Below are 27400 nucleotides of genomic sequence, written 5' to 3'. Positions count from 1 at the left end.
ACAAGAAGAGGGGCACAGTGAAGTCAGAATAGGGCAAACATGTGCGAGATAAACCCAGCAAGCGCCATCGCCGACGAACACTGGATTCTACCGGGGTCATGCATGGCCAAAGGCGTTCAAAGCGCCTGTCAGATTTCCGTCAAGTCGCGCCTTTTCCGCGGATTCGCCCGTTGTTATTGGTGGCCTGCTTGGGTCGTGGTCTTTTGAAATCATTCGAATAGGTGGAGAGTGCAACCAATGCGAGAACGAGAGAATGGATATCAGGATCCAAGATGTGAAGCGGAGGTTTACGGAGTATCTTTACGGTGCTCTTAGGGATCAATCACCCCGGAGAGCCAATCTTGGCCCAGTTAGATTGCTTAGAAATGATCGCAACCCTCATAGTGGAGTATGAGCTGCAGATACAACTCAGTGTGGATTCTGATTACTACTTATATTCGTTCGTATGTGAATGAATGAAAAGGAAGAGGCAAAAAAAAAACTTATGTGGAGAAACTGGGAATCGAACCCAGCACCTTTCCAATGCAAATGGAACGTCATACCACTAGACCATATCCCCATAAGATCGTAGGTTACATAGTCTATTTTGAATACATGAAATAGGGTCTGCTTTTAAGAACATGGCTATACTTGTTGATAGATGCCAAATATATCAAAAACACAGGATGAACGGCGGACTCTCACATAACAACTCTATAGAACTTTAGTCCATATCACTACCCGCATGCGTCATCCGCCACGCACACCTGCCCTGCTATAAATCATGCCACGAATGCAGCAAATCCCCACTGCAATAACATAACCTTCCTCTTCCTCCCCTCAAATCCGGAGTACTCCCATTCTACTTCTTGGCAACGCTCCATAGCAGTATTCGTTCCCGCGGCAAGCATTCATTTCGGGCAGCAGGATGACTTGGCCGCCCCTGACAGCGGGAAACCGGCCGCATCTCGAGCAGATCCCACCATTTATATTCGTGCTGTTGGTGCCAAGTAGTCCCAGGCGGAGGGGCCCGTGGAAGGGACGGCTGGGCGAATTCTGGTGCTTGGCGTGGGGGCAATGTTGGCGGCAGTAGACTGAGGGACAGTGTTTCGGTCCCTATCGTATCCTTTGATGGCGAGTCTACCGTCGCTCAGAGATATGAGCAAATTATTAGGTGCACTAATGTCGGAAGGAAGATTTGTAGCATCATTCAAAGCGGACTGTCTGTACAAAATCTATAAACTTGTATGTACATTGTGCCGCAGATACGGCTTCTAATCATCTATCTGCAACATGCATCGGCACTTGCCCAAATCAGTGCGAGAAGCGGGAGGCCCTCAGAGCGTCCGCCTCATGCATAAGAAGGTTCTCGCCGCCAGGCTGGTTCTGTGTATACCGCGCATTGAACTTGATCACCTTTTTGAGGATGTTGTAGCTGCGCACGTCGAGCGGAAGGTATCCCGCACTGACGTACCAGTTCACGCCTTCAGTACAGGGAGGCGTGGTAAGTGAGCCCAGATACTGGTAGACGGGGTGGCACTCGAAAAAGCCCGCTAATGCGGTAAAGTCCATCGGCCCGGTGGTGGTCGACGAGCCGGGGCAGGCGATTTTGGAGACGTGGCTGAAGAGGGAGTGGAATAGAGGGGAGGATTCGTTGGACTCGGAGAGCTCGAAGAGGAAGCCAACAACGGCTGTGTTGCCGGCTACAGATGGTTAGTATGTGTTTGAGCTTGAATTCATGAGGACGGGCTCGCTACATACCGTTGTTCTGGAAGACAAAGTGGACCTCCAGCGGGAAGTACTGCGAGTCGACTCGGTGCTCGCTGGGGGTGTGGAAGTGGAATTGACTGAGTGTGTAGCAGGTATTGCCAGCGGTCAGAGAGCCCTGGGGCAAGTCCACTTCCAGAGTTTTTCCCTTATTCTTGAAGATAGTGCCGTTGGTCTCTGGGATGTCTATCTCCAGGAAGCCTTCCGGGACGTAGCCGATATGGCGCGTTTCGATGTTGATGGGGGATTGGAAGTGACTGTGGACGCAGGCAGCGTTGTTGTCCTTATCGAGACTGTACCAGTTCAATGGTCCCTTCAGCTCATTGTAGCTGAAGTCTGAGCCTGAGGCGGCCACCACAGAGGTGGTAAGAAGGGAATAGATGGCACCAATTGTGAATTTCATGGTAATGGATGCTCTAGATGTAGACTTGAGAAGTAGATACCACAAGTCCCTATGACACCGACTGCCCATGGGTCTTAAGCCGCTTTATACCCTTGCCGAGTCTTCTGTGCCTCACGAAATGGATTAGACCATGGTCTTTATGTTCCGGAGCGTCTGTTCGTTTCAACTGTGGACAGCCAAGCCATCGCCGGCCGCCTCCGTCCTGCGGAGACGTCGTGTATCTATGTGAGGGCGTCTGGCGGACTCGGAGTGACATTTCACACAGATGATGTTAAAGTTCTTGGGAAAGTCATGCTACCGGTATGTATAGATAGAGCACCGGTGAAGACATGCAAATAGTAATATCCTATAACATCTGCCTCGAAGAAGTCTCCTTGTTGCTGTGTACTCGTATATGTGAACCAGCATCAACACCTGCCAAGGACCCGCTGACTCTTGACTGACGTATCGAGCGGTGCTACTGTCGGTAGTTGAGTATGTTCAGTGCGGAGTTTGGTTGCTAGACACGCTCATGTCTCGGCGCTGCAAGTGACAACATTGATCGTGGGGCACAGTTATCATCCTCTAGGCCAATGCTCCATGAGATATGGGGAATCGACAAGAGTCTTGAGAAAAGCTCAGACCTGGTTGACCCCACCAAGCCTGACGACAACATGGTTGAGTGGGCTACACGGCCCAGCCACCCCAGCTTACAATTAATCTGGGGCATTCCAGTGGGAACAAACCTGAATATTGTTGACATAGTCCACCGTGCTCTTGGCTTCGCCTCCTGCTTGGCATGTCATACATGTCATGCAGCACCGTTGGGCTAGGGCTGCTTGTTATACGCCACAGTAGGAGCTGAAGAGGATGGGAGATGTGACAAATTGAGTATCTAACAGGCTGTTCATTACAAGTGTCTGAATCTAAGTAGTTGAACAGGTAGATAATACACGAGCAGTACAAGTTTGTAGACGTGCAAGGGAGGAGGATATATCGTTGAGGGAGCATCACCTGATTGACGTGCCCTAACTTCCCTACGAACAACAACTCAAATCAAGATCTCGCAGTACAACATCAACCCGTAGCAAGCTTCTAAATAGTTATCTTCAAGGATATCCAAGCTTATGCTCTCGCCGGATAAAAAATACCCGACATTGCCAAGCCCGAGGTCCACAAAGTGGCGTTTTCCAGATTCTTCTCATGATTCAAGTAAACGAGGACTGCCACCATGCAACTCTCGAGCGCTCTAAAGTGCATTCTCACTTGAACCCTCCCTCTAGAAGGCATCTACTCGATACAGAAGAAAAGCAACTCGGATGGTATCATAAATGAAGATCTCTTGCAAGATTTTCACCAAAGCTTGGTCTCGTATCCCTGAACCCTGAAAATTAGCCCGTGGCACGGATAAGTAGCCGGCCACATAACCTCCTCCACTCCGTATAACAAGTGCATAAACACCCGCATAACGCCTCATGGCCCTGAGAAACGGCCTTCGGTCTTCCGTTATGCCGACTCGGTGGAGATGGCAAATACTCGGCTACTGGGCATGATTGGCGGTAGGGTCCGGGCATGGACTTTGGCCTCAATTTAGCCAGCCTGGGTGGATGCTACTAGCCTGAGAACGATGTCGGAGTCACCCGTATATAACTAGTACTATCCCCGGCATGGCTGCCCCTTCCTTTAACTGGCCGTTTCTGCCATCTCGATCGAGAACTGCGCGATACGGAATTCCTCCCCATGGCCGAACCGACCCCAAGCGCCCTCGAAAAAGGGCCGAAAGAGGAGGAGCGTTCGCAGGATGATGAGAAGGAGCGGGACCCTGATATTGTCGACTTTGAGGGCCCCGATGACCCGGAAAATGCGATGAACTGGCCCACCCGCAAGAAGATGCGCCAACTGGTGCTGATGGCGTTTAACACGTTCATAACGTAGGTCACATCCGATGGAGACGGCCGTAGGCTGATTAGTGAACAAACACCCGAGACTGATCATGTGCGGATTAGGCCACTGGCGTCGTCGATGTTTGCGCCTGGAGTCGGCGATGTGATGCGCGACTTTCACTCGACCGACCAGATGCTGGCCTCGTTTGTGGTGTCTGTCTTTGTCTTGGGATACATGGTCGGGCCGTTTATCATTGCGCCGTTGTCCGAGCTGTATGGTCGAGTCCCGCTGTACCACGCGTGCAATGTGCTCTTCCTGATCTTCACCATCGCCTGCGCAGTGGCACAAACGCTGCCCCAGCTGATCGTGTTCCGTCTGCTCGCGGGCATCGCTGGTGTCTGTCCGCTCACCATCGGATCCGGCACCGTCGCCGACATGGTGCCCAAGGAGAAGCGAGCCGGTATCATGGCCATCTGGGCTCTGGGGCCTATCATGGGACCGGTCATCGGACCTGTCTGCGGTGGGTTTCTGGCGGAAAATGAGGGCTGGCGCTGGGTGTTCTGGGTGATTGCAATTGCAGTAAGTGTCAGGGACATGGGGAAAGCAAAGAGCCACGCTAATCGCATCATAGACCGCCGTCATGACCATCGGGTGCGTTCTGGCCTACCGCGAATCGTACGCTCCTGTCATCCTGGAGCGCAAGGTGGCGCGTCTGCGCAAAGAGACCGGCAATGAAAACCTGCGCTCCATCTACGACCGGGGTTTATCGACTAAAGAGCTCTTCTGGTTCACGCTGGCGCGCCCTGTGAAACTGCTCTTTCTGTCGCCGATTGTGTTCATGATGGCCATGTTTGCGGCCGTCACGTACGGCTACCTGTATTTGATGTTCACCACTCTCACGCCGATCTTCGAGAACAACTACGGCTTCTCCCCGGGAATCGCCGGCCTTGCATATCTGGGATTCGGCATCGGGTCAGTGATCGGACTGGTCGTGTGTGGCGCCGTTGCGAATCACATCGCCGTCACACACTCAGCCAAGGGCTGCTTCCGGCCGGAGTCCCGTCTGCCTCCTATGATAGTGGGCTGCTGGTTGATTCCGATCGGACTGTTCTGGTATGGCTGGTCAGCCAAGGCCCAGACCCATTGGATTGTGCCTATTCTCGGCACCGGCGTGTTCGCCGTGGGATTGATGACTGTCTTCATGGCGGCAAACACGTACCTGGTCGACTCGTATCTGCGGTATGCTGCCTCCGTGACGGCGGCCAACACCGCCATCCGGTCGTTAGTCGGGGCAGTGCTGCCTCTCGCGGGACCGGCCATGTACGACTCGCTGGGACTGGGCTGGGGCAATTCCTTGCTGGCGTTTATTGCGCTGGCGATGTGTGCCTGTCCGTTGTTGTTCTGGAAGTACGGCGAGAAGATCCGGACGAATCCGCGGTTCCAGATTAATCTGTGATGGGAACAACTTGCATAACCGGACTAATACACTTGCATGCGTCATGGTGGATCTAAAAGGAGACTTGTTTCGGACTTGGAGTTTCATTGAGCGTTGCATTGACATAGCATACATACATAATAGAGCGAATGAGCACTACATTGCATGAAACAAAGTGACAACTTCCACCATGAAAACAGTAATGACCATCACTACTCCGCTGATAAGCAATTTTCCAAGCTCTTCGTTCACGGGGCGTCACTAGTATTCACCGCTTCAGACCGAGTTCCGAGATACCGCTAGTCGCTGTTAGAGCTGCTAACTAACAGCTGGCGTGCCGGCTAGTGTCTTAGCTTGTCAGCGGGGTCGACGTGGCTCGATTCTTTACTTATTTGCTTCAGACCCGGTCAGTCCGGTTTCTTTATCTTGCATTCCTCTGCAGAGCCTTCAGCATGATCTTCGAACCTGCGTCTCGGGTGCCGGTGCCCACCACCGATGTGCTCTCATACATCTTCTCCAATCCGGAGTATGACCATGACGAGCCGGTATGAACTATGAACTCTGAATTGAAAATAGCATGGGAACACTAACACGGTACAGATCTATGTCGACGTGCACAAACCTTCGCGCTCCATCTCCTACAACCAGGCGCAGAGCATCGTGCGCAGACTGGTGGGCGGTCTTCGCGCCTGGGGAGTAAAGAAGGGCGATTGCGTCGCAATCCATTCCTTCAACGATGTACGCATTCCTGTAGTTCTCAATCCACAGTTCTAACATGCAGGAATAGATCTACTACTGCATGCTGGTCCTCGCCATCGTCGGCGCAGGCGGCGTCTTCACCGGCACCAACCCGGCTTACACCACAATGGAGCTCGCCCACCACTTCAAGGCTTCGCAGACGCGCTTCGTAATTGCAGAACCCGAACTCCTGGGTCCGCTTGGCGCCGCGCTGAAGGAAGCAAAAATCCCCGAGACCAACCTGCGCATCTTCAACACCCAGCCGGACCAAAAGGTGGCCACTGGCATGCGCTCGTGGACGGATCTGCTCGCCGCGGGCGAAGAGGACTGGGTGCGGTTTGACGACCTGAAAATGTCGAGTGAGACAACTGCTGCCAGACTATTCAGCAGTGGGACGACCGGATTGCCCAAGGCCGTGTCTATCACGCATCGCAATCTGATCGCGCAGCACCATTTGGTCTTTGAGATCCACCCGCGACCTCATCAGGTGAGTTGAGTCCAGCTGTGCTTGACTTAAGCGAAAAGTATTACAAGAGTTATTACTGAAACGTCTTGAAGGTATCTCGCATCGTCGCCATCCCCATCTTCCACGCCGCCGCCGCGCCGTCCACGCATTTCAGCGCCCTCAAAGCCGGCCACCGCATCTACATGATGCGCCGCTTCGACCTGCCACTTTTCCTGAGCACGACGCAAGAGTACCAAATTACGGACCTCGCCGTGGTGCCGCCAATCGTCATCGCCATCCTGATGACCCCCATCTCGCACAAGCAGCCCTGGTTGAAATCCATCCGAGCGGCATCCGTCGGCGCCGCCCCTCTCGACAAAGACGCGCAGGCAAAATTCCGGGCCCTCATGGGCGACGGCGCGCCCTGCACGCAGGTCTGGGGCATGACCGAGACATGCTGTATCGCGACAATGTTCCCCTACCCCGAGCAGGACGATACCGGGAGTGTTGGGCGACTGATTCCCAATCTCGAGGCGAAGTTCGTCCCACCAGCCCGCCCCAGAGTACCCAATCGAACGGAACATACTAACTGAATGCTAGGCTGGTTGACGACGCAGGGAACAACATCTCCGCCTTCGGCATCCGCGGCGAGCTGTGCGTGCGTGGTCCCACCGTTACACCGGGCTACTTCAACAACCCGCAGGCAAACGCGGAGTCCTTCGACCGTGATGGCTGGTTCCACACCGGTGACATAGCGTACTGTGACGAGGCTACCAAGAAGTGGTACATTGTCGACCGCAAGAAGGAACTGATCAAGGTACGCGGGTTCCAGGTCGCGCCGCCGGAGCTCGAGGCGGTCCTGCTGGCGCACCCGCAGATCATCGACGCCGCGGTCATCGGCCTGCGCGGCGTGCTGCCGGACAGCGAGCTGCCGCGGGCGTATGTGGTTCGGCGGCCGGGCTCGGGCGACGGCTTGACTGAGAAGGAGGTGCAGCAGTACATGGGCGAGCGGCTGGCCAAGTACAAGGCGCTGACGGGGGGTGTGAAGTTTGTGTCTGCGATACCGAAGAATGCTAGTGGGAAGATCCTTAAGAGGGTGCTGAGGGAGGAGAGCCAGAAAGAGATTGAGGCAAGTATGAGACCGAAGCTGTGACTGCACTTATGCTCTTATATCTCCGGTATACTTGAAATCTAGGAAGACAACAGCTATGGTGGGGCACTGGTGCTGCAACAGATATGGCCTGAGTCTTGTCCATGTTCAGCAGCTCTTTAGTCCGTCCATATTGTCCTGACAAGATAGATTTACATATCTACATGGTTTGCTTCTCTGCGGTGGTACATCAATTACGTCCTTCGTCCTAGGTTTGGGTCATCAGCCAGCTGGACAGGCATATCTCCACATCACGATAAGTATCAACTCAGGCTAGAACAATCAGTCCCTCGTGCGCGGTAACTACACGGGCAACTCGGCAAACCCTGAATCACACAGTGCGATGAACCCACTTAGGCGCAGCTTACAAGGATCCTCGGCTTCTTCCTTCACATATTTAAGTCCTAGAACTGACTGGCGGGATGTACCGGCCTGTTTGGAAGTTATGTGACCGAACACGAATGCGGCGTTGTTTGGCTGCGCTTACACACGCCACTGAGCTCGAATACGAGATGCCATCCTCACAAATCATATCAGGGTCGAATCCATGAGACTATCTCACTCATGCTCCGAGTAGCCTTGGGTGAGCTAGTGGACCTGGATTCAACTTCAAAACTACATTACACATCTGCAGATGACTGGCGCTCAGAGAGAAGAATAATGGCCCCTGAGGTACGTTGGTAAGTATTATGCTGTCTCACCTGCTTGCCCCTATGTGGGAACGTCGCTACACATCGCCTCATCTGACGCTTGGCTCTGTGAATGGGTCTGACGCCGTGACCTGGCCCTTCAGCCTTCTCCCTTGGCAGCCTTCGTAGGCAAATTGTGTCGAATGGAGGAGATGTGAGATACTTGTAAATCAAATAAGGCGTAATATGTATAAATCTGTTCGGTCCTAGCCGGGCATCGCGCCTGCGTACAAACCCTCTCTGTTGCTGTTAATTATCATCCCAAAGCATCATGGAAGTGAATTCCAACAACAGTGAGTATATCTACACTGGAGTTTGGACCGATTGGTCGCATGGCCGCATCCATGGAGCAACCATCACCCTCAGTGCCCAGAACGCCGGGTTTTTGACGGCCTTCCTGGCCTTGTTCGTGAGCATCTCGGCTGGCCATCTGTGGCGGATTATCAGCTTCGTCGTACACCAGCTTCACTCATCTCAGAAGCCTAAAGACGCATTGCACCACCAGCAACAAGTTGTCTTCAAGAACACCACCTCTCCAGCCTCGCTGATTTGGGAGTTTACCCTTCTCGCATGGGCATGGCGCGGGAGGGCCCAGCAACCTATTCTTCGCAATCTCCTCTACATTGTCCTGGCTATCATCTGGCTAGTGATCACTGGCAGCGCCGCTATCCTCTCTGCTAAAATTACCAAGCCAGCCGGCTCGCACTGCCTGATAATGAGTCCTCATTGCGGGATCTATATGGCTGGCGGCGCACAATCCAACACCAGTGACCCCAATCAACTAGACACATTTGACGCCACCCAGCTACTAGAAACGAACACCGCGACGTCCTATGCACGAGACTGCTACGAGCCTGATGCCGACAGACTCCCACAGTGTAACAGCTACGCCCAGCCTCGTCTCGCCTTGCACACCACAACCAACGCCTCCTGCCCGTTCCAGAGTGGCATGTGTCTGGAAGGAGACACCGCGGCATTTGCGATGGATACAGGTCTTCTCGATAGTCGAGACGACCTCGGCATTAACACCCCGGACGACGATCGATTGTTCTTCCGCAAATTCGTGAGCTGTGCGCCCTTGACCAGGGCCGGATATGTCACTGTTCATAATGAAACGAACCCATTGCCCGGCCTCCCATACTCAGACTACTTAGACTACTGGGTGGCTGCATACCATTATGGACCGGCATTTACCGGCAACGGGACCCAGAACTACACTTACTACTATGACACCGTGACGTGGCGCGCCCAGCTGGGGTATAAAGTCGAGTGAGTACCGAGTCCTAGTCCGCTGCTTTCCCGCTCATCTATCGGACGCGATCTAAATCCGTGACTTTCTCAGGGCTTCCTGGGCCACCGCAGGATCGGCGGGGCTCTGGACGCCGCGCGAAGAGCTCAACCGCACCGACGCAGACGTTTCCATCTTCTTCCTCAATTCCAACAGCGTTACGTACGAGTATCCCACCGATGACCCGATGTTTAGCGCGCACCAGTCGGCACTCAGCGATCTCACCACGTACGGGGGCAACACATCCATCGCCGAATTTGACAACTGGTACACCGCAGACGCCGTCACGACCGTCCTCGGATGCACAGACCAGTTCCAGTTCTGCAATGCGCGGACAGAGGGCTGCTCCGAGCTGCAGGGTATCCAAGCATACGTTGGTGTGGACAAATTGCTGGCCTTCGCTGAAACCTACAACCTCAGCCTGTTACAGACCGACATCTTCGGACTGCTCATAAACTACCTTTCGGTGAACAATATACACAACAGTATCTACGGGCGGCCGTCGTACGCGTTGCGCGCCCAAGAGACCCTGTCTGGACTGAGCCAGACTGCACAGCTGCCGAGCAATCAGTGGCAAATCGAGGTGCAATCGTGGGTCGAGACCAACCTGGCCAGCCTGCAGGAGCGCAGCGTGCAGTTTGCTACTGGGCCTCGCGGCTCCCGTGAGGGAAAACATCGACTGGCGCTGACGGACCAGACGCCCCTGTGTAAGGCGCAGAAGGTGCGCTGCCCCGCCGGGAGGGCATCTTTCTCTGTCCTGGGAATTGCCTGTCTTCTTGCAGTGGGCGGCTTCATTGTCCTGTTTAATGTGGCACTGGAACCTATCATGGCCCGTGTTGGTTCCAAGTGGTTCCCAGGTAGTGCATACCGGCGCCTGAGCTGGGCGCTGGACGATAAGCTGCAGCTTCAGCGCATGGCGTTTGAAGGGGCTCGAGTCGGCCATTGGCATGGGTATACTGCAGCTGTGCCGGTTACCGATAAGGGAGAAATGTTTCGTGCGTGGGCTGATGCTCCTGATGAATATCCAGCGGTGGAGAAGAGGAATAATCTCGACACATCGGACGACCGCGCTAGTCCTTTAATGGGCGAAGAAGTTTGATGTCTGTGCTGTGTCAGAATACTTGCCATAGTATACTTTATGTTGCTCCTATGTTCACTGTAATGTTGGGACCTGTGAATTTTCTTTTCGAGTTAGTTTTGCCGCTTTCGGTATGCAGACTTATCTGACGAGGGGTAGAAGGAGACGTCTGTGATAGAAGATGGCCTTGATGTGGTGCGGCAAAGAAGCCTAGTATATGGAAACTTGGCTACCAAGCTCAAGATTGGGATGTACATCCATTGTACCGGGGTCGAGAGAAGAAAGGGGAGTATTAGTATATGAATCGCTGAAGCTGAGCATCCTAGAGGGGGTGATTAGCTTATGCGTGGCGGGTGCAGAATAGTGGTGCGGAATACGTGCAAGCGTTAGGCGGCCGCCCGCTGCTTAGAAATTACGGGTGGAAATGCGGCGGTTTATGGCCTTAAAAGCTGTCATTTTCGGCGCTGATTTCACAGGTCCTCACATTCTAGGTCTAATGCTCATTGTTGCTCCTTTCCGCCTTTTCTAGATCCTACAAACAGCTCCAATAGCTCAACAATTATGGTCCCGAACAGACAAAAGGATAAGCAAGCACGTGTGAGTGTTGACAAATTCCAAGTCAATAGAATGTTCACGTAGAAACTTGAAGCTCCTTCAAACTAAGTGTCTCCTCCTCGGCCTTTTTCAGATATCCATCTCCCAGATGCTTGCTCAGGAACGGCGTATAGTCGAAGATAAAATCGCGAATAGCGGTAAGGGGCCAAGGCAGCGAGTGAAACATTCTCCCCATGAAGCGAGCAAACTCCATGTTGTGATTGACATAGTCGACACGCTGTTTCTCATAGATTTCACATCCGGCTTTGAGCGCGTGCAAGTCCCGCAAGTCGACGCCATCCAATGCTCTGGCAAGGTAATATCCGTCCTCGATTGCCATGCCCATGCCGTAGGCAGCGTACGGCGACACCGGGTGCACAGCGTCGCCCACGCACACCACCCGCCGCGTGGACCACTTTTTCATTGAAGGCCGATTGTAGATCTCCCAGCGATACACCTGGGTGTCGAAGTCGGTGGCGTCCAAGAAGCGAGGCATCGGCTGTGCCCAATCTCGGAGGATTTCAGTAAGATGCGCTTTAGGGTCCTCCGGGACAGGTTTCCCCTCCCACGACGGTTCGACGACCCACCACTCGAATCCGGGCTTGCCGTCGTGGAGCATTGGGAAGAAGCTCGCTTGGTGTTGCCAGTCGTGTGAAAGGACGCCGTAGTTCGGAGGGATGTCGGGGATGTGATCGCACCAGGCGAGCCAGAGACGAAGGCCAGTGTGGAACAGGTGCGGATCACCAAAGGCCTGTTGAGACACCTTGGAGCGAATGCCATCTGCGCCTACAAGGATATCGGCGGTGACTTGGTGTCCGTTTGCAAAATGGAGTTCGATCCCGTCGTCCATCTCGGTGTAAGAGGTAAACTCATGGCCGGCGTAGATCACGCCCTCGGGAACAAGGTCGAGCATCTTTTTGAATATGGACGAGCGAAGGACTCCATAGTGCCAGCCTTTGATCCCCATGCGCTTTTCGACTACAGGATTGAACGGTAATTTGACGCGCTCTCTCCCCGCCTTGTTCTTGAAATAGGTGACGGTGTATGAGCCCACGTTGTCCAGGCTCAAGCCGTAAGACCGAAGGATTGACAATACCGGTGTTGACAAGAGGACACCGCCTCCGATGGCCTTGCATTCGGGCTGTCGCTCAAAGATGCGCACGTCGAAGCCACGTTGGATGAAAGCTAGGCCAGCCGAGATGGATCCAGGACCTCCTCCGACGATCGCCACTCGTCTACCAGGGCGCCATTGTGGAGAAGCCATGGTATATCAGTATACTCAGTACAGGGATTTACTGAGACTTGCGTAGCAAAAGATGGAAGATGAAGCGGTGCTAGGGGGACTTTAAATAGACAAGACACTTCAATACGAAGATTCGATTGCATTATTGGAAAAAACTATAGGATGTCCACATCCCGACTTTATAGTTCGTAGCGAAAAGTCTGCGGAATCCCGTTCCGGGGGTAGTACCAACAGTCCAACCTTCTATACTAAAAGATAGAGATATAAAGCAGGCTATAAGAAGTATTCCCTATTTAATTCATCTCCGTAGACTCTTTTAGCCTCTAAATTAATTACAAAGATGCCTATGTTTAGTAGAACCAGAGATGTTTTATCAAATCTAAGTAAGGCGAATATGGCCGTTATTCCATCATTTTAAATCACGATTTTTAGACTACCTCTTAATGAAACTAGCTATATAAAGACTAGGGTTGCCTTATATCCATTTGGATCCAGTAGAAGGGTGAAATGCATCCGATTCTATCTGAACAGCTTCTTCAGGAATCCTTTCTTTGCCGGAGGCTCCGAATCCACCACTCCGATTAGCAGTCGTTCTTTGTATCGTCGCAGGATGGCATCGCGGTGGTATTTCTGGAACTCTCTTGTGGCATCTTTGCCGGCGACCTTGAGCAGTACTGCTCAATCGATTAATTCCTGACGCTTGCGCTGGTTGTGGATATCTACCAACGTACTCTTGCCTCCCCCTGGATGCTCTGATTCAAATCCACTCACATCGTACACCTCCTGGTTGATGATCATCCAGAAGTCGCCATCCTTGTTATGCTCGGCGACTTGCTCGCGAGAGTAAACGGTCAGAGGCTTTTCGGGGGCCGCAGTCGACATGACAATGAGAGGTGAGGCATGCAGCAATTAGCACGTCCCTGCACTGAATCCCTCGTGATAGCGCTGGTCTTATAGTTCCTTAAGCGGGGTTCGGCTCTACAAGCCGTGCCGTGGCAGATCAGCAGTGGAACCAACATAATCCTTTCGCATGTTAGTCTAGGTACTAGTCTACTGCGTAGTCGGTTGAGATACTAAACACGGATTCGTATATGTCTTTAGGGGTATCTAGGCACTGTTACGACGTCGAGTTTCCTAATATGTCCGTAATGTTCGATAAGTCGTTGCCCATGGAGCCAATGTTGGATAGCAACGACGACCCGCTTCCTGACAGGAACCCCTGAACAGTATCGAGCAACAGCTTCATAATGGGCACACGGGTCGTCAGCGTCAGGTTGTTCAACACCCGCTCAAAGTAGGGGATGTGCTGTCCGTTGTAGATGGTCTGGTTTCCCGTGGCGGAGAGTTCAATACTTCCTTCTCTGATAGCCTCGGCGCTGTTCTCCAGGATCTGGCCTAGATTGCTCAGGACAGTAGAAATCTCCAGTCGACCAGACAGGTCCACGGTGTTGTTACCGGGCCTGAGGACGACATTTTGGATGAGGGCGTGGCCGAGCACCAAGTCTTTGCTCTGCAGATTGAGCGTGACGTTGCCCAGGGCAAAGGTCACCACCGAGTGGTTCGGCAGGACAGCCGTGCCGCGCAGATTCGTGCCATCATCCTCAGCAGGGATGACAAGACGGGCACTGGGGATGGAAAAACCGCTTAGTCGGTCAAGTCCTGTGCAGAATTAGCACGATCCTCGTCTCTGCGATCGAGTCGATGCACCCACCTGCTAGCGTGATGTCCTTGTCGAGGGTGAGATCCGCCTTCAACGCCCCCAGATGCGCAACCGTAGTCCCCTTGGCTGACAGGGTGAAGTTCTTGTTATACACGGCAGTGTTCAGCGTGTCTATCCATTGGTCCATGTCTTGAATTTTAGTGTCGGCCTGCGTAACATGCATCTTGGTGTGTCCATCCAGCGTGTAGCTCGGCAGATTCACGGTGAGATAGGTCACCATCGGCTTCACCGCGCGGTTAAACAGGTTCAGTGCAATGGGCTGCGTCTTGACTTTCAGACCAGCGGGCACCGTCAATGCGGTGTCGATGCTGAAGGTGACTGTTTCCGGCGTCGGATCGATGATATTGGCCGAGTAGACGGGCAGGGAGGTGTCGTCAACGATTCGCTGTGCGATTGCCGGAATGGCGTAAATGAAACTAGATTGTCAGCCATAAAATCCTTCCATTCCGAACACCGTCAATGGAATGGTAGCGTACAAGAGTGGCAGGAAGATGGCCAAAAAGACAATGCCTCCGATGAGATAGCAGCACCAGAATCGCCGTATATGTCGCTTCACCTTCTGGTTCGTGGCTCGAATTCGCCCTGGCTTCTCGTCCACGCTCACAGACTCAAGATGCTCGACATCGACCCCTGCAGAGCTGGCTATCCCCTTGCTCTTCTTCTCCTCGGACGGGTCCATAGCACCTCTGTTGGAGCCGAGGGCCCGCTGGGAGGCCTTGTAGAGATCCCCTACCGCCATGGAGTAGCTCTGATAGAAGTCAAGAGGAATTGGCAAATAATTGGAGTATGATTCTATCTAAAAAATGGCCCGAGAATGACCAGAGGGTACCGACAAGCCCCTTCCTTCCCTCCCCCCTACATTCCCTTGCTCCCTTCTTATACAGAGCTGGCCCGGACGACAAGCAACATCCTCTTCGCTAAGATAAATTAAGTTCCCTCAACGGGCTCCTCTGGAGTAGCATCGACGAAGATCAGGCTATCAAAATGCGGAGGATCTGCCAAACCCCGCCATCCCCTCGATTCTATCATCATGGGCAAACGCATGGCGCGACGATCCAACTTGCGGGCTTAATGTTATTCGCCAGATACGGCGGCTTTGGCCTTGCGCCGTCCGGTCCGCGGCTCGTTCGTCGCTAAACATATGATTGTGGCATCCTGTGAATCTGACCCGGGGGCAACTGGGACAGTCGCCGTTGGACGCCGTCAGGGCATATGCAGTAGTTGGTATAATAACCTCGCTCTGGAGATGCAAATGATCTCGAGCATGAGATCCCCACCCACAGAGCTGCTAAGATAACCGCCTGATTGAGTCCCGTTTTGTCGACCTATTCACGTCTAATCTATCACAAGTCACCATGGTGTCAGCCTCCACATCCTCGGTGCAGGAGAAAGCTACGACTGTGGCCACTCCCCAGCTTCAGCACCCAGAGCTGATCCAGAAGATTGTCCAGGAGGGTGTTCTCCTCGGCGGCGGCGCAACAGCCATTCTCCTCCAGGTCGCCAACCCAGGCGTAGGCAAAGGCGTGGACAACCACAGCAACTTTGCCTACCGGCCACTTGACCGGCTGCGCACCACCATGACATTCGTCTACTGCATGACGTTTGGCACGCCCGAAGAAAAGCGCCAGGTCGTCGAGATGGTGCACCGCGCCCACGCCGCCGTCAAGGGCGCCGACTACGACGCCAACGACCCAGACCTACAACTGTGGGTCGCCGCCACGCTCTACGCGGTGGCCATCGAGATGTACGAGGAGATTTTTGGCGAGATGGACGCCGCCACGGCGGAACGTATCTACCGCGAGTACGCCGTGCTCGCGGTCGCGCTGCGCGTGCGCCCGGAGCAGTGGCCGGCGGATCGCAAGGCATTCTGGGTGTACTGGGACCAGAAGATCGCGACGATGGAGATCACCGACAGCGCGAAGCGCGTCGCCGCCGAGCTCCTGAACAACAAACACTTGCCTCTGTACTTCCGCGTCCTCATGCCCTGGGTGCGCCTCATCACGGCAGAGCTCCTGCCGGCTCGTATCCGCGACGCCTACGGGTTGAAAACGAACAAGACCCGGCGCGCCGCCTACAAGGCCACGGTGAGTTTTGCGCGTGCAACGTATCCATTCATGCCCAAGTTTGTGCGCACGTTCCCCAAGCGGTACTATCTCAAGGACATGCGCCGTCGGCTGCAGAGCATGGAAAAGGTGATATAGACGCATGAACCTGTCACCTACCCCGGCTGGATGGTCGTCTGGTATTGGATCGGGCTGGATACCGCTTTTGTATGCTTAGGCTTTGTTAATTAGATACCCCGGACTGCTGGTGGCGCAATTCCACCTACCACAATACGACTGATTATCTCTTTGGCTTCATCGGACTAGCACCATGTCTCCACACGACAACCGAGTTACCGCGGGAGCCAAGCTTCCTCTCCACAGCATCTGCGCGGGGTTGGGATGATCATGGTGGAACGTGGCCAGCACTAGCCCAGTGCTGAGTTTGGACCGAGAGAGCCTGAAATGGGCGAGCAGTCTAGGAAACGGAATCTGCATGTTCCACCAACAAGCAGACCAGAGTCGATCAGAGCCGACCAGAAGCATCCAACCAACCCATTCCATGTTGAAAGCATCTGAATACTCCCTCTGAACGAGTCCCTGTAACAAGGACCATCTCGGAAATACCAAGCCGGGACACATTCTAGCCCGAAGCAGTAGAGCTTGGAACTGTAGCAGCGTTGATCCCCCCTAACGGCCTATCACACTCACTTAAGAGCAGAGAACCAGGGCTCCTTCACTCCTGGGCCGGCTCTAGTGGGGACTCGTCACGAGTCGAGAGGACCGTCCTAGCCCAGCATTGACAGGCACATCCATTCCCATCCCCGCAGCTGGGTTGCATCTCCTGGCCTCATCCAAGCCAGTCCACTATCGTCGATCGATCCCGCACGACTGCGATTCTGCCGACTGACATCCGATCTGTTTGCGCTCATGCTGCGACGCACACGGAGAGCCCCCAAGGCATGCTCGTGGTGTCATCACCGCAAAGTGCGCTGTGATGCCTCCATCCGCGGGTGTCCCTGCACGCGGTGTCGACAGGATGGACGGCCGGAATGTGTGCTGAGGGGGAAGTTGCCGCGGAAGTAAGTCGTAACCCGTATCATTTAGGATGGAGGTAGCGCAAATGGAGGCAGGCTAGGGGAATACAAGCAAGGCGCATATCGAGATACGGTAGTATCAGACAAGTCTGACATGTTTGCGATCATAGTTTTGGCGGCTTCGTCCCACAGAACCCCGACGACGACGGCAATGTCACACGAGGCCGCCTCGAATCCATCACCACCAACTCGCACTCCCAAATCGAACACATCCGCTCTCTCTTTCCAGACCTCGACCTTCGCGATGCGCCGGCGCTGCCGCGCGGACATGTAAACCACACGCTGTACAAGTTCATCGAGTTCAAGGGCGCGTCGACGCTGCCGCGCGATGATGTCGCCTTCCTCAGTTCCAAGGGCTCACTGGCGGTGCCGGAGAAGAGGCTGCTCACCGAGTTCATTCGGCAATACTTCCTACAGATACATCCATCGATGCCGGTGCTGAACGAGGCGGAGGTCTGGGATATCTACGAGCAACGGGACGGGGAGACTGACGCAGGGCGCATCTCGCTGTTTGTCTTCCAGGCCGTGCTATTCGCCAGCTGTCCGGTAGGTGGCATCGTCACTTAGGTTGGAGCTTTGCTGACAGTGCATAGTATGTATCCCAAGAGACGCTACAGAAATGTGGATTTGAAGATAAGCGGAACGCGCGAAACACGCTGTACAAGCGGACCAAGGTTAGTGAGCGCCGCGACAGTATAGCAGGCGATCTCGCTAATTATAATATCAGTACCTGTTTGATCTGCAAGGCGAAGACCGTCCGTTTTTCCTGGCGCAAGGCGCGGCCCTCCTCTCGCTTCATACGACTGCAGAAGAGCCCCAGGCGGGCAGCCTCTGGCTGACGCGAGCAATTCAGAACGCCATGATTGTCGGCTGTCAGCCAGGGCCCTGCGAAGACGTCGAGCCCTCGCGGAAGAAGAGGCTCTGGTGGTCCATCATCCTGCGCGACCGTAGTCTCTGTCTGGGTCTGCGACGCCGTCCGCAAGTGACCTCCACCCATTTCGGCATGGCCGCGGATCTCCTGGAGGAGGCCGAAATGGAAGACGAGATTCAGTTCTCACGGGTGTACGACCCGGAGACGAAGCGCATGCTACTGAAAGTCTTCCAGGAGCAGTGTCGGTTGGCGGTGATGTTGACCGAGATGATCTCCTTTGTGTTTGCGTCTCACGGCTTGTCTGCGCCGACACTCTCCTTGGAGCAATTTCACAAGTCCCTAGCCACAGTGAGTCGGATTCGAGCGTCGCTCAAGCAATGGGAGACGTGTTCACCGTTGGGAACGCTACTGGAGGGCAGCGTTCCTGAGGCCGTGACGCTGTTCACGAACTTTACCTATATGTATTACCAGTAAGTCCTAGTCACGGTCACCTAGTTGATCCACAAGTAACCAGATGGGTAGCACGGCGCGGATCGACCTGGCTCACTATGAAGCCCTGCTGGTCGAGAACCATCTAATGTTCGCGGGCGAAAACTACATCAAGCAGGTGTGGGAGATAGGCAACACCCTTCGCGATGCGATGGACCGTTTGACAGACATCATGGAATACTTCAGCCGCGAAGGCCGGGCTCAGAACCTCCCCCTAAGCATGTAAGTCTTCACATCACATTCGTCGCGGTCTGCCCCTAATGTGAACGCTAGACTTGCCTACGTCGGCATGCCCCTCGTCCTCACAGCAATCGACCTCAAGCTGTCGCCATCAAGCTCCGAGATGGACGTCCGTCGCCGACGTCTCGACGCACTGGGCGAGATCGTCCGCCATTCGGGACGAGTATACGACGTCACGGACTTCGTGAGCGCAGGCACAAATCAGATCCTGCAGCTGGCATACATGACAGCCCAGCACCTCTTCATGCGCTGGGACCAGGACCCCGCGTCTCCGGCACCGGCACGCTCTGGCTCCGCCTCCAGCCAGGCTGGATACAAACCCAGCACTGGCGAAGTAGTCCCCGCGCAGACGGGCACCGTGGCCGGCCGCGCGAACTGCTGGCTTGACGCGTTCCTACGCTACCCGCGCGCGTATCTTCTCATCTCCACCTCGGTGGACTATAGCCTGGCCGTGGGCCGGTTGCCGTACGACAGCGCGTTGCCGGAGCTGGTCCGGTGTATTCCGCCGATTGGCATGGGCATCCGGCTGCCGTGGACGATTGATGCCGTCGAGGCGCCGAAACGGCGGCCCCGGCTGGGGTCGCGGGTTCGACGGAACACGGAGAATGAAGCAGACGGGCGCTCGCCCGCCGTGAAGACGCTTACCCCGTCCAGCTCGACGGGCGTTGAGCAGGGTTTCCTGGACGCTCGGCCGGTGCAGCATGATGTGCCGGTGCCAGGCGACGCGAGCAACACGGGGATGACTGATTTCGACAACTCCTATGGGAATACTGCCCGCGGCAACGCCCAGGCACATCCTCCTCCGAATGATCAGGTTAACCTCGACTACCTATACCTGGACGCTATCCCCGTGGACTCTCCCGCGCCCCCAGGGGCAGGTGAGTACGGCGAGTATGCGTCCCCTGGCAACGAGGCGTTGTCGTATGGACCGGTGCATGAAACTGAGGCGGAGAAATGGCAATTGAGGGAGACGACAGCGTCGTTCGATCCGTTGATCAATTCGTGGGTGCAGGAATTCTTTGGCGAAGGACATGGCAGTCCGGGGCATACGGGCATGGATATGGACGGGGCGGTTATTTTGGACAGCTAAAAGATGTATTTAAACTAGGCAGGAGAGCTGGCGGGGCATGCGGAGTCTTGGAACTCTCAGCTAGCTCGTTCGTGTGGATAGTCTACTTGATGAAGTCGTCAATGCCGTATCTCAACTGCCGATCCTCTGATCCTCTTGTGTTCGTAGATCAGTCGTGATGGGATCGCATAGTACATAATAGGGTCATGGATAGTAGCACCAGCTCATTGGAGCTTTTCCAAGCGTTCGTGGAGATGCATCAAGTCTATCTGCCCTCGTCCTCACATGCCCGCGTTGTCCGAGATCCGAACGGCTCGGTACTTGACGGACCTAGATCCCATCAATCGCAGAGCACCAGCAGGATCAGACCCTTGATAAAGACACCAAGGACCTGCCGGTAGCGGTCGATCTTCCCCGCAAGGACACCGTCCAGGGATGGAGATGTAGATCAGACAGCACGATGAGGGCTGGTTAAGGGTACGCAACTCGCAGGAGCAACCCGCCCAGCGAGACGGGATCATGGGTCCTGGCTGACCATAACATCGCCAATATGCTGCTCTACCGGATCGTCTTTGTCCATGTCCTTCTGTCCGTCTGGTTCTTCAGCCCGGTAGTCGCCACAACAGAGGAGCAGTTGAACGGACAAACTGCCCAGATTCTCACCCAACTAAGCAGTCTCCAGCACACGGCCGTGCTACGAGCCGGAAACCATGGTGCCCCCGAGCGGAGGGCCTTCAAAATAGACCCTATCGGGGGTGTTACGAGAAACCCGCTGACAGACCTGGGAAGCTTGCTACAGGGTGTGACGGGGACGCTGTCGCCAACGCTCATTGAGGACGCCCTGTCCGTCATCCACCACATGGCGTACCTGGGCGCGCAGCCGACGAGTCCGCAGACCAAGCACCTGATCGAGGTTGGGTTTGACCTGCGCAAGCAAGGGCTCCTCGATGAGGTGATGGGGTTGTTGGATAATGCGTCGGAGCTGCTGACTCCGGGGGTTGTCGACGACGCCAACGTGCTGCTTGATAGGATTGGACCGTTGGTAACGGAAGCCAACATGAAGAAGATTACGGGTCTTGTGGAGACTGCAAATACGCTTCTCACACCCGAGTTCAACAAGGAGGTCAAGGTGCTGATTGGAAGCGTCGAGGAAGCGTTGCCGGCCGACAAGATAGACGATCTTAAGGCACTGGTCCATGCTACTAACGAGGCGCTTCTTCCCGACGGAATGAAACAGATTAGCGCTTTGCTGGAGAATGCAAAGGAGCTCCTGACGCACGATATGCTGCAGGAGATCCAGTGCCTCATCAGCAGAGCTGGGAAATTGGTCACGAACGACAACCTGGACAAGATCGAGAGTCTCTTGACAGGGGCTGGACAGCTCCTCACAGCCCAGACGGTTCGACAGCTGAAGACTGCGCTGGATGACGTGGGCGATCTAGATATAGATCAACTAAAGACACTCCCCGACCTCATCGATATCGGCATCTCTCTGCTGACCGAGGACGCGGTGGACCAAATCCGCGGTTTGGTAAACAACGTGGGTATCCTGGTTCAAGACGGCTCTTTGCCAAATATCAAGCCTCTGGTGCAGAATGGATACGCTCTGTTAACGCCAGAGTTCAGCAAGGACGTCGAGGCATTGATTAACGCGGCTGGGTCACTGGTCAAGGACATGCCCGAGCTGATGGACCAGGTACAAGACATGTTCAAGAATGCGGCCCCGATCCTGGAGTCAGAGTTGCGGAAGGAAATCACGAATCTGATTGTGAATGGCAAAGTGCTTTTGACACCGGCAGGCGCCCGCGACATCCGCCGTCTGATGCACACCGTCTCGAACGGCCTGAGTCCTTACATGTTGGGGCGCGTGAAGACGCTGCTGACGATGGTCGAGGGTTTGCTAACGGAAAATCGTATCAAACAGCTTGGCAATCTGATAGACGGCGTCGCTACCAACTTGACCCCGAAGCTGCGAACACTTCCATCGCTGTTGGACAATGCCGGCGGTCTCCTGACAGAGGCGGGCGTGCAGCATATTAGCGACTTGTTGGAGGCCGTAGCGCCGATGGTTACGCCCGAGCTTCTGCAGGAGGTCCAGGCACTGCTCAAGTATGCCAGCGGGCTGCTCACGGAGGAGAGGGTTGATCTCACACGAAACCTGATCAGCAATGCGTCCAAGGTAGGATCTCGCATAGATGGTGAGATGCCATGCTAATTGGTGACAGTTGGTTTCGATGTTGGTCGACTTTTTGAAGAACATCCCAGTGATTGATATCGATATTCACATTTCCGATATGAAGTAGGGTGGATGAAGATTTCGAGTGGATTCTATGCAAAATGTAATAACGCATGGTCGTGATATGGAGAAGCACATTGAATATGCTTCTCAGTAGAGCCAGTTTATTTGTGGATATATGTCTCCCACTAGACATGATACTATCACAGCAATGATATCCTGGAGAGAAAATACTGTCGGCTCGCAGGCTATCTGCTGCGAATGCAACGAACCCAGCCTCAGTCCGTGATAAAAGGTATATATACACGTGGTGGAGGTCTAGTCAGTCCCAACTTCCACCATCTCTCCTCGATCCTGATTCCACCGATAGACCGGCCCCTTCCCAACATTATAATTATAGTAATTGTTAGTACCTTCTGGCACGATGGCCTTACGAAACGTAATGTTGATACGACCCTGAGGTGCATGGCTGCCTTTGCGCTTGGGGATGCTATGCAGCCAATTTGCCTGCGTCTCGCCTCTCATGACCATCAGATCCCCGGCAGCCAGGTTGAACTTCAGCGGTGTTGTATCCACCTTTTCTTTGCCCTCCCCTGCGACAGGCTTATGCTTCAGCAGGAAATCGCGCGAAGCGCCCAGCGACAACGACGCGATTGTGGGTTGCGGGCCGAGGAAACGCTCATCGTCCGAGTGATACGAGATACTGTCGTCGCCCGACGCATAGTAATTCACCAAGCAGAAATTATACGTTGTTCCATCGGCTGTTGCTGCTTCCACGCATTGTCGCAGGACATCCAGACAGGCGGGCAGCGGGCGCGGCGCATACTGGTACTTGTCGCTGGGGACGGGTTTGTCGGACTTGCGATCGACCAAAAGCATAGACGCTGCGTCGCCGGGTAACGCTCCAGGATCAGGGACAAAATATGCCGTCTCATCGACGCCGAAAACAGTTGTAAATCGTGGAGTGGTGATTTGCGACTCGGTTGGACCGCGGCGGATGGCGTATTGCACGCGGTAAAAGGGCAATTCATTTCGGAGAAAGCAAAACAAGTCGCGCGCGAGAGGAGAAGAGATCAATGGCTGGAAATAGAGCAGATCGAGGTGAGGTCTGTTGTCGATCTTCTTGGGAGGCGTTTGGGAGGCCAGATTCGACAGTGGTTTTGCGATGTGCGACGGCAGATTGCGGATGGGAAAGGGATACGTCGCATGCTGACTCGTCGGAAGGCTATCTGCTTCATACTTTGGTCTTTTTGTGGCAGTGTCTACCGGGAAGAACGACTGGATCCGTTTCGACATGGTGACGGTCCGAGCAGAGAGGTTGGGGCATCGAGAATGTTGTTTTGCGACGCATTCCTGCGATGCGCCGGGTATTTAGCGGTGAGTGGCAATGATGTCACTGCGTTCTGCATGGTTCAGCTCCGTGAGCAGGACGTATCTGCTTTCCAATTGAGGTCTGATTTGTGAGTAGTCAAACCTGGTGTATGCTGTGGGTGCGTTGCGTCTTGTTGAAGCACGAGGAATTAGTCTAGCATCATGTGCAAAGAGTCGATCAGCTTAGTGGCAGCCACATGCTAGCAACGTAGACATAGCGTCGCATCAGGTATGCTCTGATATTAGTACTTTAGCAAGACTTCTCTTTGTTCAAGATGATGTGATGCTGATACCACAGCAAGATGGATCATATATCACAGCCAACTTAAGACAGCCATCATCAACCTAATAAACCAGGCCAGTCAAATATGACTCTTGTAGCATGCAACGCAGCGACAACCGAGGAAGCGCATCCTGGTCATGGTGGCATCGGTGCATCTCCTCCGAGGGCTAGCCTGGCTACACAGCAGCAACCAGTCAGATCTCCAACCTCAAGGCCTCACTGGATGTAGGATTCCCGATGTAACTTCAGGTTTCATCAGGGATCTTCCGCCTATCAACCCCCCGGTCAGTGCTAATGCCTGCTTATGGCCTTGAGGCGACAGGGGGCAGTCGACTGGCTGGACTAGCTGCACTATCCTGAATCTGACAGGGACCCTGTCACAAGATGAGGATAGATCGTCGCACGGAGTAGACTTCTTGCGGCTTCTTGTCGTTTGCTAAGATTTCTCCGAGCTCACCTTGTCCTACCCCTATCGCCATTCACTGTTCTATCAGGATGCTCACCACGTGGAGGCACTCCAGCTCACCATCCTCACAGATGCATACCGGATCCATCACATATCACAAAACTCTGGCCCGAGTCATGTCAATAAACCCCAAGCCACATTGCGGGGAAGCTTTGTGGACACTCCCCATGATCCGGAAGGAATACGAGGGCTTGGCTAGGCTTCACGTTTCTTGGTACCAAGACGGCTTCGAGGTTGGTGGCGTCGACGATGCCCTCGCTGGATCCAATCAGGCCCAGGGACGGCGCAAGAGGAATGGCATCAGGTGGTCGTACAGTCGAATCTGTTGGATGTTTTCATTGTGAGCTGCCGTGCGACTGACCAGTGGACAAAAGTAATAGGAGACACATGCTGCGGTGTAGATAGCCCCCGCAGACTGCTTCTATTTAAACCGTAATCAGGATACCCTTGGCGGCCTCTTCTTTTGCTCCTTCTCTGTTCTCTGCTTTGCTTGACATGGTCGTTTCTGGGGTGGTCTCATCTCTTTGGCCGTCAAGATGAATCTTCCCAAGAACTACAATGTCTACTTCCTGTGCTCCTTCATCACCCTTGGTGAGACCGGCAGCCCGTCTAGCTAGAATGTGTCTAATCTATCGTGCAGGTGGTGGCTTGTTTGGTTTCGATATCTCGTCCATGAGTGGTATGCTCTATCCCTCTATCCCTCTATTGAATACCGGTTATCAATGCTAACATGCTCCAGGCGTGCTCGGTACCCAAGCCTATACCAACTACTTCCAGGTCGGAGGCGGCAACTACAAACAGGTCAGTCATATATCTCGGAATGTACATCTTGATACACTGACACTTCCCAGGGCGCCATCACCTGTGCCATGCCCTTTGGGTCTCTCGTCGGTGCGCTGTGCTCTAGTTTTCTGGCCGACAAATACTCGCGTGTATCTGCCATCCAGTTCTCAACCATCCTGTGGATTATCGGTTCTATGTATGTCCTCCGCCGTTGATGTTGCGACCTGTCTCATCCTGTTAGCTTTATGACCGCCTCAAATGGAATCGCTCTGCTCGTCGTCGGTCGTGTCGTTGCCGGCCTGTGTGTTGGTATCGCGTCGGCCATGGTGCCCGTCTACCAGGCAGAGGTTGCGCCCAAGGAGATCCGTGGCCGTGTCATTTCGCTCCAGCAGTGGGCAATTACCTGGGGTATCCTAATCCAGTACTTTATCGTGAGTGCCCACCAACACTGCGGGTCATAACACAGCCCTATCACTCCTGGACCATACCACAACCCAGGACTGTCCTCCATCACGATACTAACAAATGCAGCAATACGGCGCCAGTAACGTCGACGGCGGCCCTAACAACCCCACCCAGAGCACGGCAGCCTTTCGTATCCCCTGGGGTATCCAGATGGTGCCCGGCTTCATTCTCTTCTTTGGTCTGTTCTTCTTCCCAAAATCGCCGCGTTGGCTGGCAAGCAAGGACCGCTGGGACGAGGCCATGCTTGTCCTGGCCAACCTACATGGCAAAGGCGACCCGAATCACCCCAAGGTGCTGGCGCAGTACCGCGAAATCGAAGAGGCGCTCGCCCTCGAACGGGAACAGGCCTCGACCTCCTACCAGGAGCTGATCAAGCCACGCATCGCCAAACGCGTCATTCTGGGCATGAGCTTGCAGATGTGGTCACAGCTCTGCGGTATGAATGTAATGATGTATTACATAGTATATATAATGCAGAGTACCGGAACCGGCTCCCCTCTCCTCACGGCATCGATCCAATACATCCTCAACACGGCCCTGACCCTCCCGGCCATCATCTACCTGGACCGCTTCGGCCGGCGCCCCGCGATCCTGATCGGCTTCGCCTGCCAGGCCGTGTTCCTCTACATCGAGGGGGGTCTGCAGGCTGGCTACGGCGAGCCCAACCCGCACACTGATCCGGCGCTGGACGCCATTTCCTGGACAGTGGCCTCGCACCCGGCGGTGGGCAAGGCGATCATCGCGATGTCCTACCTGTTCGTGTGCTCGTTTGCGACGACCATCGGTCCGACCAGCTGGACGTACCCGGCCGAAATCTACCCGGCTAAGGTGCGTGCGAAGGCTGTGTCGCTGGCCACAGCGTCCAACTGGATCTGGAACTGTCTGCTGGCGCTGTTTGTGCCGCCGCTGTTGTGGTCGATCAACTGGAAGATGTACATGATTGTAAGTTATGATGTCTGTTTTTGAGGATCAAGGCTAACTGTCGGGTTAGTTTGCGGCCTTTAACACGGCGGCGTTCATCCACATGTTCCTCACGGCGCCCGAGACCAAGGGCTACACGCTCGAGGAGATGGATGAGGTCTTTGACAGCGGCCTGCCGGCCTGGCGTAAGCTCAAGAAGCGCAGCCGTCTGGAGGAGCTGGAGGAGGAGATTGCGCAGGGCAATTTGAAGGTGACGGCGGCGAAGGAGGAGGCTCCTGTGACGCCGGAGAAGCAGGTGTGAAATGTTCCGTCGACACCGAGTATGAGCAGTGTGTATGTCCGGATGGGATTGTCGTGCGAATGACTATCTTTCTGTTAGTTGTTCATCACTCTATTCTATTAATATCAACCCGACGTGGAGTAGCATCCTAATCCTACTCCGTCCTCCATAGTAAAGACTTACGGAGTCCCCCGTCCTCGTAATTACCCACAGCGGGCCCGGCGGTGGCGACGCGATGGGCCCCGCCGCCGCCAGGAGAAGTCGACAGGAGTCACAGATCCACGGCTGTGGGAGTTGGGATCGTCCTGGAGAAGACGGTATACTCGGTATAATACTCCGTGGTATTGCTGCTGAGTGGAGTGTATCCATGGATACGAGCTCTATTGACAGAATGT

The 27400-nt window shown here is 54.4% G+C and overlaps 11 protein-coding genes and 1 non-coding gene across 12 annotated transcripts; 7 read left to right on the top strand and 5 right to left on the bottom strand.

Moving 5' to 3' along the window:
- Positions 1-487: 487 nt before the first annotated feature.
- On the bottom strand, positions 488-559 carry ATEG_10530. The gene has a single exon. It is a non-coding gene; the product is annotated as a tRNA-Ala (tRNA).
- Positions 560-1293: 734 nt separating this feature from the next.
- Positions 1294-2218, bottom strand: ATEG_06105 (carbonic anhydrase family protein; the record flags this gene model as incomplete). Its single annotated transcript, XM_001215283.1, has 2 exons — positions 1294-1682; positions 1741-2218. The coding sequence occupies 2 exons, from the start codon at positions 2216-2218 to the stop codon at positions 1294-1296; spliced, it is 867 nt and encodes a 288-aa protein (XP_001215283.1).
- A 1650-nt stretch (positions 2219-3868) lies between these two features.
- Positions 3869-5468, top strand: ATEG_06104 (MFS transporter; the record flags this gene model as incomplete). The annotated part of the gene is made up of 3 exons (XM_001215282.1): positions 3869-4059; positions 4135-4591; positions 4644-5468. The coding sequence occupies 3 exons, from the start codon at positions 3869-3871 to the stop codon at positions 5466-5468; spliced, it is 1473 nt and encodes a 490-aa protein (XP_001215282.1).
- An 844-nt stretch (positions 5469-6312) lies between these two features.
- Positions 6313-7783, top strand: ATEG_06103 (uncharacterized protein; the record flags this gene model as incomplete). Its single annotated transcript, XM_001215281.1, has 3 exons — positions 6313-6672; positions 6744-7168; positions 7231-7783. The coding sequence occupies 3 exons, from the start codon at positions 6313-6315 to the stop codon at positions 7781-7783; spliced, it is 1338 nt and encodes a 445-aa protein (XP_001215281.1).
- A 957-nt stretch (positions 7784-8740) lies between these two features.
- ATEG_06102 (uncharacterized protein) lies at positions 8741-10856 on the top strand (the record flags this gene model as incomplete). Its single annotated transcript, XM_001215280.1, has 2 exons — positions 8741-9738; positions 9812-10856. 2 exons carry the CDS (start codon positions 8741-8743, stop codon positions 10854-10856), a joined length of 2043 nt encoding a protein of 680 aa, XP_001215280.1.
- Positions 10857-11466: 610 nt separating this feature from the next.
- On the bottom strand, positions 11467-12693 carry ATEG_06101 (FAD-dependent oxidoreductase; the record flags this gene model as incomplete). The annotated part of the gene is made up of 1 exon (XM_001215279.1): positions 11467-12693. One exon carries the CDS (start codon positions 12691-12693, stop codon positions 11467-11469), a length of 1227 nt encoding a protein of 408 aa, XP_001215279.1.
- A 1096-nt stretch (positions 12694-13789) lies between these two features.
- Positions 13790-15131, bottom strand: ATEG_06100 (uncharacterized protein; the record flags this gene model as incomplete). The annotated part of the gene is made up of 3 exons (XM_001215278.1): positions 13790-14331; positions 14384-14808; positions 14869-15131. The coding sequence occupies 3 exons, from the start codon at positions 15129-15131 to the stop codon at positions 13790-13792; spliced, it is 1230 nt and encodes a 409-aa protein (XP_001215278.1).
- Positions 15132-15747: 616 nt separating this feature from the next.
- On the top strand, positions 15748-16593 carry ATEG_06099 (oxygenase MpaB family protein; the record flags this gene model as incomplete). The annotated part of the gene is made up of 1 exon (XM_001215277.1): positions 15748-16593. The coding sequence occupies one exon, from the start codon at positions 15748-15750 to the stop codon at positions 16591-16593; it is 846 nt and encodes a 281-aa protein (XP_001215277.1).
- An 893-nt stretch (positions 16594-17486) lies between these two features.
- On the top strand, positions 17487-20221 carry ATEG_06098 (fungal specific transcription factor domain-containing protein; the record flags this gene model as incomplete). Its single annotated transcript, XM_001215276.1, has 7 exons — positions 17487-17516; positions 17573-17604; positions 17642-18077; positions 18125-18205; positions 18259-18872; positions 18925-19113; positions 19165-20221. The coding sequence occupies 7 exons, from the start codon at positions 17487-17489 to the stop codon at positions 20219-20221; spliced, it is 2439 nt and encodes an 812-aa protein (XP_001215276.1).
- Positions 20222-20750: 529 nt separating this feature from the next.
- Positions 20751-22503, top strand: ATEG_06097 (uncharacterized protein; the record flags this gene model as incomplete). The annotated part of the gene is made up of 2 exons (XM_001215275.1): positions 20751-22379; positions 22426-22503. The coding sequence occupies 2 exons, from the start codon at positions 20751-20753 to the stop codon at positions 22501-22503; spliced, it is 1707 nt and encodes a 568-aa protein (XP_001215275.1).
- Positions 22504-22754: 251 nt separating this feature from the next.
- On the bottom strand, positions 22755-23732 carry ATEG_06096 (alpha-ketoglutarate-dependent dioxygenase AlkB family protein; the record flags this gene model as incomplete). The annotated part of the gene is made up of 1 exon (XM_001215274.1): positions 22755-23732. The coding sequence occupies one exon, from the start codon at positions 23730-23732 to the stop codon at positions 22755-22757; it is 978 nt and encodes a 325-aa protein (XP_001215274.1).
- Positions 23733-25092: 1360 nt separating this feature from the next.
- ATEG_06095 (sugar porter family MFS transporter) lies at positions 25093-27026 on the top strand (the record flags this gene model as incomplete). The annotated part of the gene is made up of 7 exons (XM_001215273.1): positions 25093-25147; positions 25197-25235; positions 25296-25357; positions 25408-25535; positions 25581-25770; positions 25871-26746; positions 26796-27026. 7 exons carry the CDS (start codon positions 25093-25095, stop codon positions 27024-27026), a joined length of 1581 nt encoding a protein of 526 aa, XP_001215273.1.
- Between the last annotated feature and the right edge of the window lie 374 nt (positions 27027-27400).

The sequence above is a fragment of the Aspergillus terreus genome, genomic scaffold (assembly GCF_000149615.1).
Source record: "Aspergillus terreus NIH2624 scaffold_8 genomic scaffold, whole genome shotgun sequence".
NCBI classification, from domain to species: Eukaryota; Fungi; Ascomycota; class Eurotiomycetes; order Eurotiales; family Aspergillaceae; genus Aspergillus; species Aspergillus terreus.
The sequence above is the reverse complement of the archived record's forward strand: the minus strand, read 5'-3'. Positions and strand labels throughout refer to the sequence as shown.